This window comes from Toxotes jaculatrix, chromosome 18, assembly GCF_017976425.1.
Source record: "Toxotes jaculatrix isolate fToxJac2 chromosome 18, fToxJac2.pri, whole genome shotgun sequence".
NCBI classification, from domain to species: Eukaryota; Metazoa; Chordata; class Actinopteri; family Toxotidae; genus Toxotes; species Toxotes jaculatrix.
This window is the reverse complement of record NC_054411.1, coordinates 9079620-9101951: the sequence shown is the minus strand read 5'-3', so window position 1 is coordinate 9101951 and position 22332 is coordinate 9079620. Positions and strand designations below refer to the sequence as shown.

The 22332-nt window shown below is 44.1% G+C and overlaps 1 protein-coding gene across 1 annotated transcript in view; it reads right to left on the bottom strand.

Annotated features, from left to right (window-relative positions):
• Nucleotides 1–20326, bottom strand: part of LOC121198748 (BAH and coiled-coil domain-containing protein 1) — a 61599-nt gene extending 41273 nt beyond the window's left edge. The window contains exons 1-2 of the mRNA XM_041063055.1: nt 20124–20326; nt 16698–17021 (exon numbers count right to left, since the gene is read on the bottom strand). Coding sequence (XP_040918989.1) covers nt 16698–16869 — 172 coding nt within the window. The 5' untranslated portion in view covers nt 16870–17021; nt 20124–20326. The remainder of the gene's footprint in view (nt 1–16697; nt 17022–20123) is intronic.
• Between the last annotated feature and the right edge of the window lie 2006 nt (nt 20327–22332).

The window sequence follows — 22332 nt, the reverse complement described above, 5'->3', positions numbered from 1 at the left end:
TGCTCAGCACTATTCTCTCTAATTAGTCCCCTGTTAACTTTTGAACTTAATTGGTTAATTGAGATGTGGTTAGACTGGGCAGGTTTCCCCTCCCTCAGGGTGACCATACGGCTCCAGTATTTCAGCCTGGCACTGCCTGGCACAGGAGGTGGCTGCTGTCTCACTCTCTCTCTTTTTGAGCATCCCACCGCTCCAGTGACGAGGAGTAATGATGCCTCACAGGAGGCAGTAAAACTGTGTTTTGTGAGTGTGTTTTAGTAGAGATTGTACCCATGCACTGCACATATGCTTGTGCCACATCAAAGCAACTCTTTGACTACCCAGTCCTGGGTGGTCTAAACCTCTCTTCTCTCAACCAGCGGTGCTAGATAGATAGGCTTTGGAAAAGTGGAGTGTGGATGTGGGTGGATGTTACCTCACCACAGGCAAGCGTGTTCTGTTGAACTCAGAAGTCAGTTTGCTTTGGAGGAGACATGAACAGCGTGAGGAGGGAGAATAAAAGTGTGGTGCAATACATACACAGATAAACACAAACACAACCCCATAGGCGTCACATTGCTTGAGTCTCCCCATCTCCTCTGGATGTATAATGATACCCATAACACCACATAAATCTGCAAGCAGCTCGATTCTTTGGGGCAGATTTTGCCTGCCGTCTTCCCTTTTTCACTTTCATCCCCTCTTCTCCCTTTGCTCCTTCGAGCCCCATCACTCATTCCCCTTCTCAGTTTTCCCTTTCCGTCCTCACACCCTCTCCATCATCCCTCCATCACTCTCCCTCCTTCCCCCTGCTGCTCAGCTCCATATTTCTGTCCTCCCTCATCACCTCGCTCTCTTCCCTCAGTTGCCGTCATCCGCATGCCTCAAAATGGAAACACTTTCTCTTCGTTTTTTGGGTTTTTAAAAACCGATTTCCCTCCCACTCCCTCGTCCCATTTGCGCTCTATTTCTCTGCTCTTGTTCATCATCAGTTTTCCCGAGGCCTAGAAGGGTAATGAATGTCTTGTTTTATGGGGAGTCACAGGTTGACCCCTCCCTCTGTCAGAACCACCCATAAATCAGTATCCCAGCATTCAACTGGCAACCAGTGCTTGTCGGAATGTCCTGTTCTCTCGTGTCCTCCAATCTTCTCTCCCTCCCTCTCCCATCTGTGTCCCGGCGCCTCCTTTAGGTCATGGAGAGCAGTACTGGACTTGACGGGGCCCGGTTGAAGAGACTGTTTGCCGATGCCCTTTGAGTTCTTTCAGATTGGCCTGTAACATGATCAAGTACTGGAGTGATGTGTGTGAGAGAAACATAAGGCAGCTCCCTGCTCTGGCTTCTCTCCGTCTGATGTATCCTGTCAGAGGCGCAGAGACAGAACAGTGCAGATAACGGAGCTGAGAGCCGTCGTGCCAGCCAGCCCAAGGTCTCTCTGCAGCCCTGAATATAATTTGCCATTGGTTCACAGGGGCAACAAAGGAGAAATGTTTAATTCTTGCAGCACTGGCCAAGACAAATGCTTGCATTTTTGTTCTGATAACCTACAGACATGGGGAGGGAAGGCACCTGGGTAGCCAAGGCCAAATGATATACAGTATTGCCTTGTAAAGAACAAGCTGTGCAATCATGTGTGCGTCTCTCCTTGACTGCTATTGTTGCAAACCTGCTTAGCCATAAGGACAATACTCCAGTTGGAGTATACAGTTAACCACCTTCTTTCCCACTGTAGCAGACTACAATTTCAAGTACGTACAAGGTCAGCCAAATCACACAGTAAATTCTTTTATGAAATGCATCTGACAAACTGGGCTTTAAAGTTGAGTTATGTCTCCTGACCGCTGACACTGGTCATCCATGGAATGCCGCTGCTGGGGCCTGCTCAACATCTGCAGCAACACACTTGAGCAGAGATGAGTAAAATTAGGAGCATTTCCTGCAATCTGTACAGAGGAGAGAAGGTCATCTTCACCCGAACATGAACAGATGAAGTGTAACACAGAGCAGGGCAGCCATAAAAAGCCTCTCCTCTCCTCCAGCTGAGTAGAAAACGCAGAATCCAAGGTCAAACCAGGGAGACAGGGGGAGGGAGGGGTATCATCTTGATCATGGCTTGTCTGTCTGGTTAGTTGCCTGCATAGCTACCATTGCAGTCGTCTATCTCTTTTGGAGTGATCACATCTAGTCTGCTGGACAGGTGGGCGGGCTGGATGGTCACATGCCCCCCACCCCCAGTCCCTCAGCCCACTCTGTATTTGTCTGCAGGTCATATTCAGAAATGGCCGAGAGGAGGAGGGAGGCCTAGTGGGGTTACAAGAGGCTTGCAGCATCTGATTGAAGTTAACAGATGTGTTGCAGCTGCTCATTTTGTTTGCCATTGCACACACACAAACACACACAGATACACATTCACCAAAAAGACACACAACAATACCGCTAGCTTATACATACATACATTCTAGAGGGATGAAAATTAAAATCATATATTTTCCAACCAACCGTGCTCAACAGCACTACTGGCAGTGTTTTGGGTCTCAAATAAAAACCCTACATCCCAGAGTAACCATTAAACCGACTTTGAACAGTGTGCCTATAAGTGCACATGTTGGCTTTTCTTATTTTTCTTTAATATATGCTTAGCTCTGCCGGCCATAAAACATGTCAGCGCCTACGCATTGGGCCAGAAAGCCTCAAGCTATGTGACGGGCCTGACCAGCAAAACGATTTGGGGAATCTGTTGAAGGAAGACAGCGAGTCATAGCCGTGGAGTTAAATAGAGGAAGCACAAGGGAGAGGTAGCACAGAGAAGCCTCAGCTGGGTGTCCTCATATCCATGGGAAAGCAACAGCTTTCAGCAGGTTATCACAACGCCAGTGCAAGCCAAGCTCAGTCTAGATCTGCCAGGGGCCATAACGGAGTGAAAGGGGGAGGCAGAGGGGGACGGGGAGAGACAGCACAGGAAAATAAAGAAGAGTTATTAGGGTGATGTGAGGCAATGAGGGGAAGAAGAACCTAGTGAAATGTTTTGACACAGAAAAATAGCAAATGTGACACAGGTACTTAAACAAAGGTTTGAAAAGCAAACCACGGCCATCTTTCTTTCTGTGCCCTCCCACCTTTATTATCTTTCTTTCCCTCGACCCAGTTTGACACACACTCACAAAAGTGATAGTTGCGGCTGCAACTTCCACAAACTGCTCATTCACTTAAGCCTGATGGCAGAGCTTGTGTTGTGGCAGATAGACCGGCTTGCATTGCCTGCCAGGTTGAGCAGTGCGTTGAGTCCAGGTCCCTTACCCAGATTACTGCTATCCTAAACATCTCATTACCATAGTCTGGTACCACAGTTAGCCCACGCTGGGACCACAACTTGATTGTACTGCTGTTGTATAGTCCTTTTATTATCAGTTATACTCTGTTTTGTGAAATATACGCCCGCATCAGTAGCCACAGCTTTGACTTGTAGCGCCATGTGACACATTCCCTCACAACCAGTGTGTGTTTGTGTGTTGGAGAGTGTGGTTTCTATCTCCTTACTGTATTTGTTCTGGCACAGTATTCTATTGTGGGGCTGGGCTTTGCACTCCTCAGATAAGAGAGCAGTTATGTCAACACTGGGTGCTGTGAAGGAGCCGCCTGGTCGTGTTGACATTCTACAACACTGCTTATTTACTCTGACCACAGAGTTCAGCCATCATCTAGCCTCTAATGCACTAATGACCAGAGGCCTCCTGGGGTGGAGCCCCCTCCTGGCTCTGCCTGGTACTGGAGCTCTGCTTGTAAGGTGAGAAGAAATATGAGGGGGGTGGGGTTAACTAATGGCTTTGAAAAACCTTGAGTTTAAAGCAGACTGCCAACAGATTCTGGGAAAAAAAAGAGGTTGACAAATGCTTCTAACAACACACACAAGCCCATGTGGACTCAGGCAGCATGAGTCTGCATATTGAGCTGAGCTGAGCAGCCCTATCAGTAAAAAGCCAGTGGAGCAATCCACGCATAATTAGGGAAGGGGGGAGGGGGTTAATTGACTTCTTTGAGAAAGATCCTGATTTCTATCAGCCAGTCCCATAATCATGTGAGCCAGGGCTCTCATTAAGCCCCCTCCCTCATTTATCTCTCTTCCCCTCTAACCCTTTACTCTCTCCCTCCCTCTCCTCTTTCCTCCCCCACTTTGAAAAAGGGTGAACCCCCAACTGCTCCCGCTGTGTCCTCAGCAGGCCAGGAAAGGGTGAGGCAGATTTATAGGTAGCACCTGAGTGAGTGAGGCGCACACTGGCACATAAACACACAATGAGTGTGCATTCACGCTCCAGACTGCAGCTGACCTCACTGTGACCTCAGTGCGGTAATGTACTGGCTAGCAGGTATTAGCAGCAAACTTGTGCGTACGCATCCCTGTGGCAAGAAATGTTCTCCATACACAGGCTTGGTGTTGCACAGAAGATTCAGACCCAATGTTTTTCTTTTCTATTTTCAACAATAATGCTCAAACCACAGTACAGCAGGAACAGCACCGTAACAAGTGCTTTGAATTATTTACAGGCAGTAAGTGTACACTGCCTAATGACATGCATCCTTACCACAAACAAAGTACATTATGCTGGCATGTCAACATGCCAGTACAATGTACAACTATGAATATTTACTAAAACATATCCACTAAGACAAGCCTTTTGTTCAGCATGGTTTTAATCAGATGCAGAAAGAAACCAGCTCCCTCCTGGCTTCTCTCCTTTTCTCTTCTTGTCCTCGCTTATTCTCTCTTCCTCTCCATTCTCTGGACTCAGTGGAAGATTTGGGAAAAAAGCTGAATTCCATTGAGAGAGAGTGAGAGAGAAAAAAAGGATGACGTGGAGAAAAGAGATGAAAAGTGACAAATGAGAGATTTCCTTCACAAGCCCATAAATCAGTAGACGCGGGCAGGGGCAGTATGAGGCCTCCCTCAAAAAGCCAAACTTTTTTTCCTTTCACAGCCAGCGCTAACCACTCCTCTCCCTTTACATGCACGCAAACACACACCTACACAAACATATGTGAATACTCACATACACAAGAATGCACACTTTCTCCCTTCCTCTTTGCACTCTCTCCCAGATGGTGTGTGCTGGAATGGCATCCCCATTGCTCTCCACCAATCTGGTTGTGGCGCAGCGGCCTGGCTGCCTGACTGGCACAGAAGCACATCTCATAAAATCACTTACAGTTAAGAGTGGCGCAGGCTTCAAAGCAGCGCGCCTTCAAACTAGCCCTGTTAAAGGGTCCAAGCACGCGTGCTGAAATAAATCCTGCTCGTTCTGTCACATAAAACACACAGGATGGAGGGCTGGGGGAGGTACAGCTGCTACTACAGGTAAGCGGGACAGACAGACGAGGGAAATGAGCACTTCAGAGCATTTGCTATGTGCACACAGTGGGGTGCCACGCACTGGCCAAGGATGTGGGAGAGTAGAGGCACCCTGCTGGGTTTGGGGGTATATCTGAGTTGGTGGGGATGAAAAGGAGTGAGCAATGGCAACAACTGTTAGCAGCCCTTTTTCAGCTCCAGTGTGTTTTGGCAAGTGAATGTGGACTGTTGTTGGATGTGAGATTGAGTAGCACTGCCGTTAGACTGGACATATGTGTGATGTGTTGGGAAGGAGGTGACTACGGCCTGGCTGGAGAGCTGGGAAGGCTCAGTAAGCGCTGAGAAACTTGAGCCCCGTGCAGGACGGTCCCAGAGACGGGCGGATTGATGGAGGTCCAAAAGGACTTAGGATCTGCTTTCATTCTGAATGTTCGCCATCTGTTTGGCTGGAAAGAGAACCTATGAAGCTGGAGAAAACTCTGTCAACAGACAGATGAGACAGTAAGCGTAAAAGTGTGTGTATGTGTGCTGCGTGTGTGTACTCGTGCAGACAGTGTGTCAGTATTGATCCTCAAAGCAGCTTCACTTTCTGAAAGAAGATCTGTCAAATGGGGATAAAAACATTTACCCACACACACACACACACACAAAAAAAAAAAAAAAAAAAAAAAAAAACATTGCGGACCTTATAGCTTAACTAAAATTCTAAGATAACAGACATCTGCAACACCATCATATGTTCCAGCATGTCCAACTTCCCACACAGCTGCATAGTTTACCACCATTCCAGAGGTATTGATCCATCCAGTTTCCATGTGTGCAGACAACTCTGGTCTGGTAAAGCCCTGTTAGCACGGATGACCACTTCTCTCCTCATACTTCCATGCTCTGTCACACATTAGTCAGGAAAGTACAGACCTTCCACATCACCAAAATAAACCTAACACATGTCGTGTTTTGTTTCCTGACAACTGCACGCAAATCCACATGCGCACAGTCAGGTCCATTTATGATCCTTGAGCAGCCATGATCCACTGCTGACCTCCAAAAGCCCTCCTACATGAAACTGCATCCCCTTGAGATTCACACAACAAAATTCCTGTTTTGAAAGTTCTCTCTGACCTGGAGAAACCACAATGATGTCTGTATCCCTTCTGTGTAGTTAAAAAGGGAGATAAGACGGACCTAATGGCCTGATGAAGAAACACCAGATACACTCCCATAACTGTCATCCCATATGCTGGGAATGCGATGTGATTTACAGCACTTACCAGCGAAACAGTAAACCATAGCTTCTCGCAAACGGGGGCGTCGGCACACCTGAGAACAAGCTGTTCCACGAGCAAAAAAATGGAGTAATTAAAATTATGGGGTGAAAAATGAACACAGCTTCTTAAATCTCTTACCTGCTTATTTATGCAACAGACTTACAGTATAATGCTGTATAAATCCATCGTTGTGTGTTATTATTCTGATTGCTGTCACAGATATTTCGGCTAATCAGCGTTATAATTGAAGCAGGTGGATTTACTACATCCCCAACAGCCTCATGCAGAAGTGGCGAAGAGAGAAATGGATGGAATATAAAACGCCCAGGGCTGAGGTAGAATTAGGCACCTGCATCAGCCCCCCGTCCACCCCCACATGCTGCCCTCTCAGCTGCCTGCCACTCTTGTTTCCGCTCACACTCCTTTTATACAATCTCTCCACCACACAGCTCCTTTGATTGCTCTTTCCCGTGGGCATACACACACTCACAAATACAACACATGCGTACACAAAAATTCAGACACACAAAAACACACTTCTTCCGCACTGTTCATAGACAGTTGCGCCAGCTGAGTTTTGATTTGGAAAGAAAAGTTGCCTCCACTACAAATAATGACAGGCACTCAAGAAACAAGCAGAACACAGTCATCACAAGGAAAACACACACGCAAACCCACACACATGTATGCAAGCAAGATGTATAACTCACAAAACGTGCAAAAAAGCACAGAAAACCACTCTTAAAAGCAAGTTTAATCACAGATACACACAGGCGGACACCCACACATGGCAAACACACACACATACACACTCACACGTGTGTCCACACACCCTCCCATTATGCTGTATAACCAAAAGGCATTCAGCCATTTCAGCAGCATTCTGAGAGCCAGCCAAGTGAGAGGTCTGTCAGTGCAATAGCCAGCATGTAATCATAGCCCAACCTCACTGCAATTAGAAGTGGTTCTAATTCTTCACTGGAAACACTGCCTTCTCCCACCGCTAATAGTTTACTTTACTCAAACAGCTGACAGACCCAACCCTGCCTCCCCACCTCGGCTTCCTAAACACACACACACATACACTTACACACTCACACAGACACACCCACAGCTGTAGCTTGTCTGTCAGTATGGGAGATCAAAATGGATCCTGGGAATAGTCCCCAGCCATGTCCCACTTGTGCCACATCAATCCCACGAGTCTTTAGGCTGTGCCACAGTTCACCTGTGCAGTGGAGCTCTGTGAGTAGAGGCCTCCCCTCTGCCTTCCCTTTCCGCTGCCTTCAAGAAAAAAATCTCCCATTTTACCAAACATGACAGAGAGAAACGACAGTGAAATCATGAAACAATTGCAAAAATAAAAACCCAAGAGCTCCGAAAGGCTCTCTGTAGATGAGGCAGGCGTGTGAGGGGAGGATGGCGAGATAGCGCTGGGGAAACATTAGCTAATGAAGACTGAGGAAGAGGGAACGCTCCCTATACTGATGGTATTGCTATTAGCCTGTGAGCCAGTGCACTTGGGTGTCACTTCAAAGCATTCTCCACTATTAATCAGAGGCTATCCAGCCCTCCAGCAAGGGCCCCGCTGGCTGTGCCGCTAACGACCCCCCTCAACATCAACACAATGGAGCCATCATTATGGCCGTTACGCTACGCCTTGGCCAGACAGCACACCTTTATCTCTGTATATACATTACATTCTCAAGGCCAATTAATTTACCTGCCATGTCTCAGAATAAAGGGGCTGGGGGTGGGGTGTATGCAAGCACATGCTGTCATTATGTAGCGGTTTATGTATTTGGATGGGGGATGGGAAGCACCTGGCTCAGGTTGCATCCAGTGGGCTGTGCATTTGGCCTTGGGGGCTCTTTATGAAAGCACCTGCAAGAGGCTGCAACCTGTCTGGCCCAGACCCACAGGCCCAGCCCTGCCCTGCTCTGCCTCTCACCTGGCATCGCAGGCAGCCCAGCGTCTCACTGACAGATTCCCCCCTCCAGGCCCCCCTGGCTAACAACAGCCACTCAGCTGGATATCAGCCACCAAGCTTGAGGATTAACTACCGCACTGGCCCTGTCTCTTTAATACTAGATACATTTTATACAACGCTAATCCCCAACATCTACTCTTTCTTCCTTTTGTTTTGACTGTGGTGATGGACAGCACTTTCCACTGGGTCAAAGCGAGAGCCCGCAGGGCAGGGGTGAAGAAATTATTCTCTTTTTATCGGGGTGATTGTCAACTGAATGTATCAGTGAGACTAATGGGGAAAATACATCGCCTTGTTTTCCTTTGCTCGCTTCTCGTAAATTTGCACATTCATGTTACATGAGGATGAGAGGGCTTACAATACAAGACACTCTCCCCCTCCCCCTCTGTCTCCTGTTGTACTGTACTGAGAGCCTGCAGACTGTAGCAGCGCTGAGGGGATGAGATAACCGTTCGCCATTGTGAGAAAAGGCTGTCAAAGCTTTGTTTTTTTTTCCCTGCTCTCACTTCTCTCTCTCCCTCCCTCTCTCCCTCCCTCCCTCCCTCTCTCCCTTTCTTTCTCTCTCTCTCTCGTGTAAGAATATAAAAAAGCTGGAGCAGTGGTTGCAGAAATAGTCCTGTTTCTATAATTAGATGTAAACAGACGAACCAGACTCTCAAGCTTGCTCTGTCCCACTGGCCCCACAGCCTCCTGGGAAGCAAGATGTGTGAGTGTGTATGACGTGTGAGTGTTTGAGTGTGTGCGCACATGTGCGTGCGTGTGTGTGTGTGCCTCTGTATGCGTCTGCTTGCACCAGTAAGTGTATGACAGCATGTGACAGTGTGCATCTAGTCTTGCTGTCGTTCTCCTCTCTTTCTCTGCGTCTGTCTCTTTCTCGTGCAAACACACAAACTCACTCAGTCCCCTCCCCCACAACAACCAGAGGGTAGGTCAGTGGTCGTGCATGGCGAGCAGAGGAAGCTAATGCATGAAGCACCAGCAGACAAACACACATCTGTTGCTGAGGACCAGTCATTTGCCCCAGATCCTCAGGACACACACTGTATCAGAAAGAGGAGGCAGTGTAGCCTAGTGGTCACACTGGGCAGAGGGGACCAAAAAGAAAAAAAAATGCAGAATGAGCTAGTGGGGCAAAAAAGGACCCAGTCTGAGAAACATGGAGGACAATAAAAAAAAAAAAAGAGAAGGGGAGAGGTAGGACCGCAGGGAGGAGTGGACAGGGTACAGACATGGATCATCAAAGAGGGAGCATGTAGACATGAAAGTATTTGTGGTTTAAAACAAGTGATTTGACAAAAAAAAAAAGCAGAAGGGGAGGGAGAGAACACGATTTTTGTTCTAATCAATGTCAGAGAGAGCACAAGAAATCCATGCAAGAGAGAGAGCAAGAGAGAAAAAGAAAAATAACAGAGAGAGAGAGGGAGCAACAAGTCCCCTTTGGATTGAGGACTAGGCAGCTGGTTGGATGGTCCCAAGAGACTTATTAAAATGGAATTCCTGATGCTAATCTTTGTTTTCTCACAAAAGGGCTGACACATCCTTGAGAGGCATACTGCATGTATATTTAATGGCAAATCTCTGCATATATTTAGCAGCACACCTCATTGTTTGGTACTGTGTGTCACCACCGCCCGCTGCTTCACTGACAGTCACCGAATTGTGGCCCATTATTTGAGTTTATCTGCTCTCATTCCTGGCCCTCCACCACATACCATCTACATTTATAGATCATAGTCAGCCAAGTGAAATCGGGAAGCTCAGAATACAGAAAATATACAATAACAATAAACAAACAGGAACTGAGAGGACGCGCTGCAAAGGAACAACTGCTGAGTTGAGTAATTGTTTCCCCTTCAAAATGAATCCCATACATTAACAACGTTAGTGCTACAGCAGAAATTTCAACTTGCTTTTTGTATAATTTTGCAGAACTGGACAGGCACCATGTACGCTAAACTATCGCCTGACAGATGAAAATTTGTTATTTTCAAAACCCTGCTTATGTGCAGAGAAAGAGCGCACCATTAGCGCAGCACTACTGGTTGCTGTGAATGCAGCACGAGGTGGAACCGCCACACAAGCTGCATCATGAGCATGAAATCTTGCGAGGAACACTAGCGGCAGATCCAGCAGGGACAGACTCAGACGTTAGAGGGTTAACAATGCACCTGTCTAGGCCTCACAGCCAACCACAGGGTGCCTTGGCTGCGTTGGGAGGAGTGGGGGGCATTGTCTGGAGAACACAGCCTAGGACTCACACACATGCACGCAAAAACCCACCCACCCAAACATTACCACACACACGCGCTCATATACTCATGTGCATACAGTATTGTCACTGACCACAAATCTGCTAACAACAATTGGGCAACGGCCCTTTTTTTGTTCTTTTCACTGACCGATTACAATAATAAAATTGAAATGAAAAAACAAGTAATCTGGATTTTCTGCTTGAGCCGTTAATAATGTCTAACAGCTGTCACATGCAATACGGCCATGCGCTGAGGTGGGCCTGGGGCTGCCTGATGAGAAGCAGCCTGATACTGGGAGAGGGAGGGAGAATGAGAGAGTAAAAGAGAGAGAGAAAGAGAGAGAGAAAAAGAGAAAACCAGGAGGAGATCCAAATTGCAAACAAAACAGCAGTGGTTGACTATGGACAAATGTATCAGTCGTGCAACAATATATTTTCAGTCCAGCTAATTTTTTTTAAAGTTTTGGTGTGTGCGTGCGTGCGTGTGTGTGTTGGTCATGGGAAGTGAACAAAAGACTTTCATAGCCTCGTTGGATTTTTAATGCAACTTCTCACTCACTTCCTCATGTTGAGTGTAAAAATAGATGGGAAGGTTTTGAAATCCAATGCCCTGAAATCCGATACAGGAAGGTATTACCCTGCCTGTCGCTCTCACCCGTGGGTCTCCTTTGTGTTTGTCCTGTGTGCACGCCCCATGCTCGAGGCGAGGGCTCTGTGGCACCACGCCACACGGTGTAGTGTGGTTGGCGGTCTGTTTGAAGAGCCCGTCTCTGAGGCAGCATGGCCACTCGCTAGCCAAAATCCTCTTGGAAAGTCAGACCCCTATTTTCTTTTTTCTTTTACTTTTTCCCCCACTCAACCCAAGCCTTCACTTTCTGTGGACAGTTTTGCTGATGAGCAGAGAAATAGAGAAAAAGAAAAAGAACTGACTAAACCTTTAATCTGACATCAAATCTGTCACTTCATAAACATTAAGGGAAAGTCTGGGGTTTGCCAGAGTTTTAATGATACTGATTCCTGAATTTACTCGAAACATAGTAAGAGCATGTTACCCTTGTGACCAAAAGTATTGCAAATATTGAGGGGACTTACCCTTTCTAAGACAGTTGACTGCCCTTGCAAGACATTTGGGCTTCCAGTGGGAGTGTCAGGGGAGGGTGACAGATGGCGGCAGCATCGGGCAAGGTGCTATTTCAGCCAGGTGTAGGATGCCAAGCAACACCTCCACCATTCAGGGGGACTCCTGTGACATCGCGTCTGAACCGTGTCATCTCACAACAATCCACAAACGAGCCCGACAACAGGCCAAGGTTCTCGCTCTGTTTTGCAGAGCTGGAGTGAAAAAGGGAGGGAGCGCACAAGGCGGGAGCCAAATGGAACTTGGCCTAAGACCCACATTCTGTCACTGTACTTCCACCACAGCAGCTCCCGGATACAAGAAGCCCTTTAATGTAATATTTAAGATGGGTTATTCAAGATGTCAGTTTTCTTTTCACTCAGGTAAGTCTCATCTCTTGAATTTCTCTCACCAAACTCCCAAAATTATTAGATTTAGAAAGAAAGGACTGGCACAGGCTTTCAATGGGGCTGGGTGCTGTGCTGTTGAATAATTACACTGAGCATGCAACACACTCCAGTCACCGCTCTTGTCTGGGGTCAACAAGGATTGGGGGGAGGGAGGTGGGTTGGTAAAAGCAAAGTTGAGCAGGGTACGAACTGTGAGTGCTCACAATACAAGAGCTACAAGGCCAAGAAGAAGAAGCCTCCCTTCCCACAAACAACCCTCACCCACTCACTGAGGTTTATTCTTTTAAAGCCTCTGGTTGTAACCAGCTCTTTGCTAACCCCACCAAACACCTGTGTTTGTCTTTGAAGCGTCTTCCCAACAACCACAGACCCATGGGATATTCCAGCAATGACACATTCAATAAAAGTCTCAGTAAAGTTATTTATTCCCCTTTGGAAAAAAATGGGGAAAGGCAGACAGCACAGCTAACCTTTGAAGGGGGGAGCTGCTCGGATATCCAGCTAGGACATAAAAACCAAGGGAATGCCAGGGACATCCTACCAGAAAACAATAAACGGGGTGGAAGGGACTGTTTTTTATCTTTAACAGCAGCCGTAAAACACACACAAAGCTGGGGTCTGCAACAATGGCCCGGGGCAGGGGAGGGTGGCCAAAACAGAAGTGGCAGGAAGACCACCGCTTCCCAGACACAAGGGTCTTCCTGCTGGAAAGAAAGGAGACAGAGAAATGGAGGGGAGGAGAGATAGGGCAGCTTATAGAAATGGAGACAGAGGAGATGTAAAGGAAGGGGAGGCCGAGTGAGCGAGATGACACAAATATGACCTTTGATTACATGGGGTGTTTAGAGCAGAGCTCAGCCATGGACAGCCTCTGAACCTCCTGCTGCTTTCACGCAGCCACACCTCAGCCAGAGCGCACTGATCAGAACAATATGGCTGAAAGATGAGCCCCCAGCCATAAATGCCAGCAGTAAAGACAGCTCCACTGTGTCTCCTGCTCTGACACTATCCAACATCTGAATCCCGGCCTCACAGCCAAGTGAAGACTGTCTCCAACTCTGCGCCGGAGCCAGCAGAAGATAAAATTACTATTTCAAAGTCCTTGTAAATGAACTGGCTGAATTAAATCACATTAGATGAGTTAACAGGTCTGTGTCTCAGTGTTTCAGTAAGCACAGAGAGAGAGAGGGAGAGAGGGAAGTTGCTCCAATGTCACATTCCCAGAACACAGTGCAAGTGCAAACTATAAATCGACCACCTGACATGCATTACAAATGACTGGCTTGTAGTAGGTGAAGATGGACAGAGGCAAATGCACACTGACAGAATCTCTACCGGTGCCAAGTAACATGGTTCAGTGCACAAGAAGGTACGAGTGTATGTTTGTGTCTGTTGTTGCCTGATTGTAGCCAAACTCACTAGTCTGTGCTAAAGAAAGAAAGGAAATTTCCTCCCAAAATATATTGAAATTCTGTAACCCAGCAAGGAACAATGCCAAGGGAGGGTGTTGCAACCGCCATCACTCTTTTCAGCAGTGAGGGTGATGGGAGCGCTCACAATAAATACCTCTGCAAAGTCAGAGGAGCCCTTTCAAGGAGCCACATCAGAAACCTGCCTCTGAATGCATTTTTACATCAACCCTGAAATATTCATGCTCTTTGTAAAGTATTCATGTGAACCAGTGTGCAAGTTAGTCCCCAGGGGGAAAGTGCAGAGAAACTGAAGGGATCCAATACACTCAGCAAACAACATGCTCAGTTGTGCTAATGTTGCAAGCATACGGGACATTTGAAGGGACACTAATGACCTGCCCTGTCAAGATGAACAACAGTCTGGGGCCAGTTTGGTCAGACAACCTACGAGCATTTGACTGTTCTTACATAGTATGACTGACCTGTATTCATACCTGAAAAGAAAGTACATACATCACAAAAAAAATATTCAAAAAATATTTTTGATTTGTTTTAAATTTGGACCAAATTAATCAAAATGGCTTCAAAAAAGTTAATGAATTACGGTCTTAAAAATAGATTGTGCATCATGTTTCATCCACCTATTTGCATTATGACATGCTTGACATTTTCAAATATTGTTAAAATAATAAATCAAAGATTGTACATCAGCCGAGCGCAATAACAAATAATTCTAACAGAGCCTAGAGAGGATTCAGAAATTATGTTAACTCACAGCAAATTATTCTCTATGTAAATTGAACTAAATATCTGAAATGTAAAGAATTAACTCATTTTCCAAATCTTGAGGATATTAGACAGACTTCTCTCCTGTCACACCCATGTGTAACCGACGAGACTGGGGAGAACAATAAACCACCTGTGCTGCTCATTGAACAGTGATGACATTTGGAGGGTAGGTCTTCATGTTGGTGCAGCACAATACCACAAAAGAAACACCAAATCTTGTTGGGTAAGCACCTGTACCCTGTAGCCAGCATTAGCCTTCATGCTCTCAACAAAACATCTATAAGAAAAAAAAAAAAAAAAAAAAAAAAAAAAAAAAAAAACATACGGACGCAGGCACTATGTGTGTGTGTGTGAGTGTGTGTGTGTGTGCATGTGTGACTACTGCCAAAAGCAAACATGAATGGCGAGAGATGAATGGTGAACAGCACCCATGAATTCTCCTGAATGACTAATTATACCTCATGTTTTGCACAATTTTGCAAATGAATTCAGAATCTTTAGAAACACAATGAATTTGAAAATATCTTTGATTAGCCTGCCACAATACTGCCTACAGTAGATCAGCTTAATAAGATATAAAAAAATATAAATAAACAAACACACAAATAAATAAATAAATAAATAAAATGCAATGCAGAAAACACACACAAAAAAACTGATGCTGTATTTGACCACCTACATCAACCACCTACACATAGCCCACAGAATTCCGTTATGAATTTAGCTGATATACGTTACATAAAATAACTTTAAAGAGCTACATTTTCTTTGCTTTCCAGTCACCCCAGATTCCTCAGCCGCTGAATCATAAACGTGTTTTCAGAAGACACATTAACATATTTTCAAGGGATATAAGTGTTTGATGCAATCAATGTGCCACTGGTGTGACTTATTTAAAACCTCTTTTGTTTTACATAGGGAGACAAAATACAAGCAACTGTATATTGCCATCCAGTCCATAACAGTAGCTGAGCTTTTTTTTTATAGATATATTTTACTTACAATAAATTTAAGAAAAGCTCTAATTAGATCCAGTACAGCATCTACATAGTATGGCCCCATATGGCCTCAAAAATAATAAGTAATAAAGTAAAGATAAACATTATAAGCATAAAAAGGGTGGGTTATTGTATTTGATTGCATTTGACTGCACATGTGTTTCATCCATTGTGTCCACATTCTGTATTTTCAAAACATATCAGCTGCTATAGATTATCCTGTTCAGCAGTCTTCATGTTCGCTTGTACATTCAGACTGCTCTTTGCAGACACAAATGTGTGTACTCCTGTTTGTAAACGTGCACATTTGGGTACACAAGATACCCATGTCACTTGTTAAACCTGATGCATGCACTGTGAACACATTTGCACCCCGACACTTCGAAGCCCAAGATAGGAGGATTTTCTAGTATTGCTCTTCTTCCTACAACCTCCATACACTATAACCCACGCAGACCTGTTCATCCAGCTTCTTTCTGTGGTTGGTTATGGCTCTGGACATGGCCCAGCAGGGTTTTGGTTAAGTGATGGCATCGTTGTGACACTTATCAATTTAACGTGAAATGACAGAATCTCATTTCAGATTCAGCTCCAGAGCCACTGGGAAACCAGTGCCAACGTGCTCCGTCCAACTCCCTAAGTGCAAACTAAAACAGATCTTAAATGCCATTTTTAAATACCATGGCATTTACCTAACTTATCAAATGGCTATTTGTTTAACTAAGATGCCTTTATTACCTTTGAGATAGGATATTTAAGCTATAAATGTTGATTCAGCTTAATCACAAATTCCTGATCGTGGGCCTTGTGCAAATCAGATTTCACCCGATTTATTGGCTGATATTTGAATAGTGAAACTCTGTCAACAGCCATACCTGTGCAACCGTTTATTTAAAACGGAGAGGCCCGTCTATTCTTCTCTTTTGTGCAAAAATAATCAGCTTTGTTCCACACCACACATGCAGGCTATAGCCAAAGCACGCTGACAAATGCACAGGCTTTCTAACGCAACCTTATGAGAAGAGCATTTGAAACAACTGCCAGCGTTGAGATAGACAAATGTTGCCGCTATGAGAACAAAAAACATTTCAGTAAGCTGCATTCTTGTGCGACAAAACCCCCGTAGATGTTTGACTAACCTGAGTGAGGAGCCATTGGTATGTGCGAGGGGTAGTATTTCCCCGGCGGGAAGTGACCGGCGTGCTGCACAGAGCTGTGGCCCGAGGGAGCGATCCGAGAGGCGGCTCGGTGCACCAGGGCGCCCCGCTCTGATAGGAGGTGCGCCGGAGCAGCGAAATCCCGTCCTTCCATTCCGAAGAATGTTGAGTAATCCGAATTCCGGATAGGGCAGGTCAGTAAAATCAAATGCAACCCATATAATAATCCTTTCCTTCAGATCTATGTGTTGCATTCAGTCGATTGCAGGCTTCTCCAGCCAAAAACGTAGCCCCCGATCATCTTTTCTGTGAAAGCAGACATTCAAAGCGATTTTCATTATCAAGAAAAATGGAAAGCCCAGTTAAGAATTACACGGTGCAAAATACTGACATTGCGTTATACTCCTTTAAAAATGTCAGAGAAAACAAATCATTAGTCCCGCTCCATTGGATTTTGTTGTAATAGGCTACCTTTCTCTCGTGTCAGGGTTTTCTTTTGCATATAGCTGAAATCATTTTCGACCTAAAACTGATGGTACAAAATAAGTCACCGCAGATGCAAACGACCAGCAAGGCGTCCACAAGCCCACTGAGCCAGGCTCAGCTTCAGCTCTATTGATCAGCCTGGGATATGGGCCTTATGTGCATCATATGGAGAATGGCACTTCATATTCCACAGACACAGGCACAACGAAAAGATTGACACATTTAACATTTCAACACAATCTTTTCTATTTAATAGTGTTCATATTATATTTTATCCAAACAATTCAACTACCACGTCAGCAGTTCCCAGCTGTCACTCTCTCCCAAACGCCTGGTAAGCATATTAACATGCAATATTTTATTTATTTATTGTTTATGAATCGTTTGATGCAACAATCTGAATAAAATAAAATATAAATCTCAGTAGTTCTGTTAGAGGAGGAAGTGTATTGCCCTGTTTGGACTGATTAAAATGATGGAAGCCTACTCAGCCTACATCTCAAGGTGAACAACGCTGCCTGCGTTCTCCTGCTCGTCCTATTGTTTCGGATTGAAACAGGCGTTTTTCTTCCTATCTGCTCCATCCAGCTCTAATCACACGTCAGAATGTTTTCAAATCTTACACCATAGTGATCGTATGTATGAAATGACATAAGTGCCAAATACTGTCTTTTTTTTTTTTCTTTTTTTCTTTTTTCACCATCTGCAAACTATAAACTAACCTAACTGGTAGCTAATTGACAAAATGCATCATGCATCGCCCAATTTGCGGATTGTTACTCAGGTACAAAGAACCAGTGCTGTCAGTTCACAAAGTTTCGAAACAAAACATAAACTTGCTGCTGCTAATATTTAAAATAAGAATATAATTAAAATACCGCTTCATAACAGAGATGCATTAGCTCCTGCATACCCCCCCCCCCCCCCCCACTGTGTGTGTGTGTGTGCGCGTGTGTGTGTGCGCGCCACCCTAAATGAGTATGTGTGTGTGTGCATGTGAATAACTGCACTCTCACTGTCTTCATCTGCCTTGACCTATTTCAGGTCAGGTAATCAAATGGAGTAGTAAATACATTATGGGCTACATCCTCTGCCATGCCACAAAAATAACATTATTTAGTCGAGATGGGAGGGGAAAAACCCATTGGTATGATTTGAAATAAAAATGTAATTTCACTGGAAAAATATATGTTTTTGTCTTTACAAGAATCATCTAAACGTGACAGCCCGTTTGTGTGCCTGAGTGATGGCTCTGACTAATTAAAAAATATTATAATAATAATAAAGCAGGCTATAGAGGGCAGCTTAATTTCATAGTTCAAATAAATAAATCCTACAAGGCTGAATTTTCTTAACACAGCAGGGTATGTGTGTGGTTTTATATAATAAATTCTCAGTCTGGGTCACTGCATGGTTTCTTGAAGGGATTGCAGAGTCCCCATCAAGATAAAAGCCCTTTTTTAACCATAAATTAAATCACTAAATAAATATCTAAATTCTGCCATGTATAAGAATGATCAGGCCTATTCTAATCATATAGGCTATTTCACACTCAGCCCTATTATCTCCCCATGTAGCCAGTTACAGCCTAGCCTACAATTCAGAGCAACATCAACAACAATAAAATCCTTCCATACGGAGGTCCCTGGGACAAAATCTTGCCAACTGAGGCTTCCTGAGCTAATGTATGCGCATGCATGTGGGTCCTTAACGTGAAAACGTTAAAGAAGCCTTGTTATAGCATACATGATAGCTGAGTCTTCACTTTGTGGACCGTATACAGATCCAAGGTGAATGGCCGCCTGTCAGGAGGACTGCCTTTGTCTCCATACTGAGAAAGTGCTTTGCAGGCAGCCATTAGGCTACCTTCCCCTCGCCATGCTGTTGCATTCAGCCCACTCTCTATGTCCAGTAACAACCTTAGAATAAAAATTATTCACTATTTACGAGACATGCACCAGTCGGCTGCAGTGTAAATGTTCGAAATGTATATTCACAGGAATTTCATTGCAGTAGCGTAAATGACCGTGGTGGTTTTCTTTCATTTTACCCTTTAACGGGCGAATTCCCCCACCAAATACACGCTACAATTAAAAACAAAAAACAAAATATCAAATAATCGACGCATCTAATGCAATTCATTAAGCAGCTGTCAATTTCATTTACGGAATCCAACTGAAAGCAGAAACGCACATGATAAATTAAATCACGCTGGATAGGTCGGATCGCGCTGCGAGACAGGCGGTGCTCCGTGGCTGAGCAAGCCGACAGGGAGTGCATCTCGGCCCGGGCGAGTGAAAACATGCCTCCCGTTCTCTCCATGCAAATTCTCCATTTGCAGTTTAGGGTATTGCAGCCGGACTACAACCATAGTCTACACCCTACCGACAAGTTAACAGGAACATATATTTGAACTATTTATCAGAGGCTCTTAAATCTCAACCAACAGCAGATTTAAAAAGAAAAAGAAAAAAAAAATCTTGGCACGTTTCTAAAAATGTAGGATAATTAAAAAATGTAGGATAATAAACCGTCGATTTGAAATTAAATATTTTATATAATTATTTCATTACAAAAATGTTCCTAACGTCAAAACTATTGTCTACTGACACTAATAATGATGTTTAAATAATAATAATGATAATGATGATGATAATAATAATAATAATAACAATAATAATTTGAGGATACCCGTATTTTGTCAGCTCACTGTATCGAATCATCAGTTATTCCTCATAGGATATATCTAACAGGCATCCTGTTTTGTTATTTTAAAAATTATAGCAGTGCACTGTGCATACTGGACAGCATGTCACACATAGCAATTTGGACTAAATATGGTCATTTTTACACCGAGGAAACAGGCCTTAGAATATTTTATTCAATAAAAATATATATAAAGTATATAAAATTCCTACTTACTGGTATGTTAAATCCTTGCATAACAATAAATTATAAAATCACAAAACACAGAGAGGAAAGGTGCAAGGCCAAGTGCGACGCCCATTTAAAATCAAAATCTGAAATAAACCATGTGGCTAGAGTGAAATCCTATAGTATTTCCATCTGAGGCTGTGCAGTAGCCTGCTGGTTCAGTCTATGGAAGCAGTGGGACTGGGGCTTCCGGCCTGGCTGGATCGCGGCTCGGATCTCCGAGCAGCGGTTTCTCTCCCGGTGCAACTGCGTACCTAGCGTCTCGGGGCAGGGTAAACACGCCCTCCCATTGGTCGGATACCTGCATGTTAATGAACTCGTGCCGCCCGCCCGGAGATACGGATGGCTCTGATTGGCCAACAGCGCAGGCCAATGGTGTGGCGACTAGCAAGGCTAAACAGAGTGGAAAGCGCCAGATTTAAAGCACTGGATGGTCTAAATCACTTACAATAGAGCTCAGTGGAGCCTCAGCTCAGCTTAGTAGATAAAATACGTCTACAGGCAGTGGTCTTAACGTTGTAAATAATGTAAAAAGAGAAATTAAATGGGAATTGCAGTTCAATTGATGCACAATCCAAATTGAACTTATTATTCGTAACAATGCTCCAAATATATTTAAATCAAAAATATGTAAACACATACATATAAAACATTTATATGCTTTAAGGCTGACCACAGCTAAAAAAAAAAAAAATGGACAGCAGATTAAAATGTGTGTTACATCTAGGCTGATCCCAACAAATTTAAATAATTTACAGCCAAACAAAAATAAATTTTCTGATGCAAATTTCATGCATGCCTTCAGAAAAAAAATCAATTTATCTCACAATTTAGTTTTAAATTTTTTTTTTTTTTTTTTTTTTTTTTTAATCTCTGATCTTTTAATCTCTGATGTACGTTGTACATGTAAAAAAAATGTATAATGACAATAAAAGGCATTCTGTTCTATTCTAAGATTCTTCACACCCTAAAAAATGGGTGAACAATGTTTACATCTTTTCCTACATGACATTTACCTAGGGATTTAAACATGTCAACAACAGCAATAAAATATAAAGAGAGCTAAAAAAAAAATCATGATACAAGAGAAAATTACTTAATTATTTATGAAGTAATGCTGAAAAAGTTCTGAAGTTTTCCAAACATAAATACAGCTGAATAAATAACAAAAAATTGAAGTAGCCCATCTCTGTTACAGATTAATAGCCCTATGTATATTTCATTTTTCAGTTTGTTTCTAACAATTCAGGGCACTGACACACATCAAACAGTCACTATACTTTTATCCTTCTTCAGAGCCTGTAGAGGCTTTTTGACTGTTTCCAAGGCAAATTTCTTGAACCTCTGCACTGAATCATGCAGACAAGACAGCAATTCCAATATTTCTCCCATGTTATTACTATGGACTTTGGTTATTACATTATGCTAAATGTTTACAAATGAATCTCCCCCTTGTATGTGCGCTTTTGATTGGCTGGCGGGGTGCCAGAGCATTGTCAGTCACAGAGTGTAAACAAGACTCTGATTGGCTGTTGGCCAGTCCGCATTGGGCTGTCTAAAAAAAAAAAAAAAAAAAAAAAAAAAGGCAATAACTGGCCCTGCGGTTTCAAGGCGTCCCGGGTTAGATGATGAAAGGGGATAAAAAAAAAAAAAAAGGCGACGGTTTCAAGGCACCCCAAAGGCGGACCCCTATTGGCCCTGAAGCCATATGAGTCAAGCGTGAATCAAAGGGAATACTGCAGAGAGGGGGAAATTATATGTTGGATATTTAAAATAATCGAGGTTAGTTTTCGGATAAATGCGGACCGGCGATGTCTAATCTTAATGAAAAGTTATGAGAACAAGTAAAACGAGGCTCGAAACAATTCAGGTTGCGGGCTGCACGTGAGGTTGAGCTGAGAGGGGTGGGGGGTGGCGGGGAGAGAGAAACAGCTCCGGTTGTGGATCGCCCTGCCGAAGTCCGCTTTAATGAAGAAAATCTGCATGGAGCCTTTCACCATTTTAAAGTGTGTCTGCATGAGGTTTGTCGTTGTGGGGTTAGTGTGGTAAAAATAAAAACCAGGGTAATTTGTTTGAAGTAAATTTCTGACTTTTGCAGTTAATCGGATAGCGTCGCATGCTGTTTGTAATAGTTGTGGTCTGGCTTTAGTCGCTGAATTTAGATTTTAGGGTGTAAACAGCTCTCACGGAGCCAGGC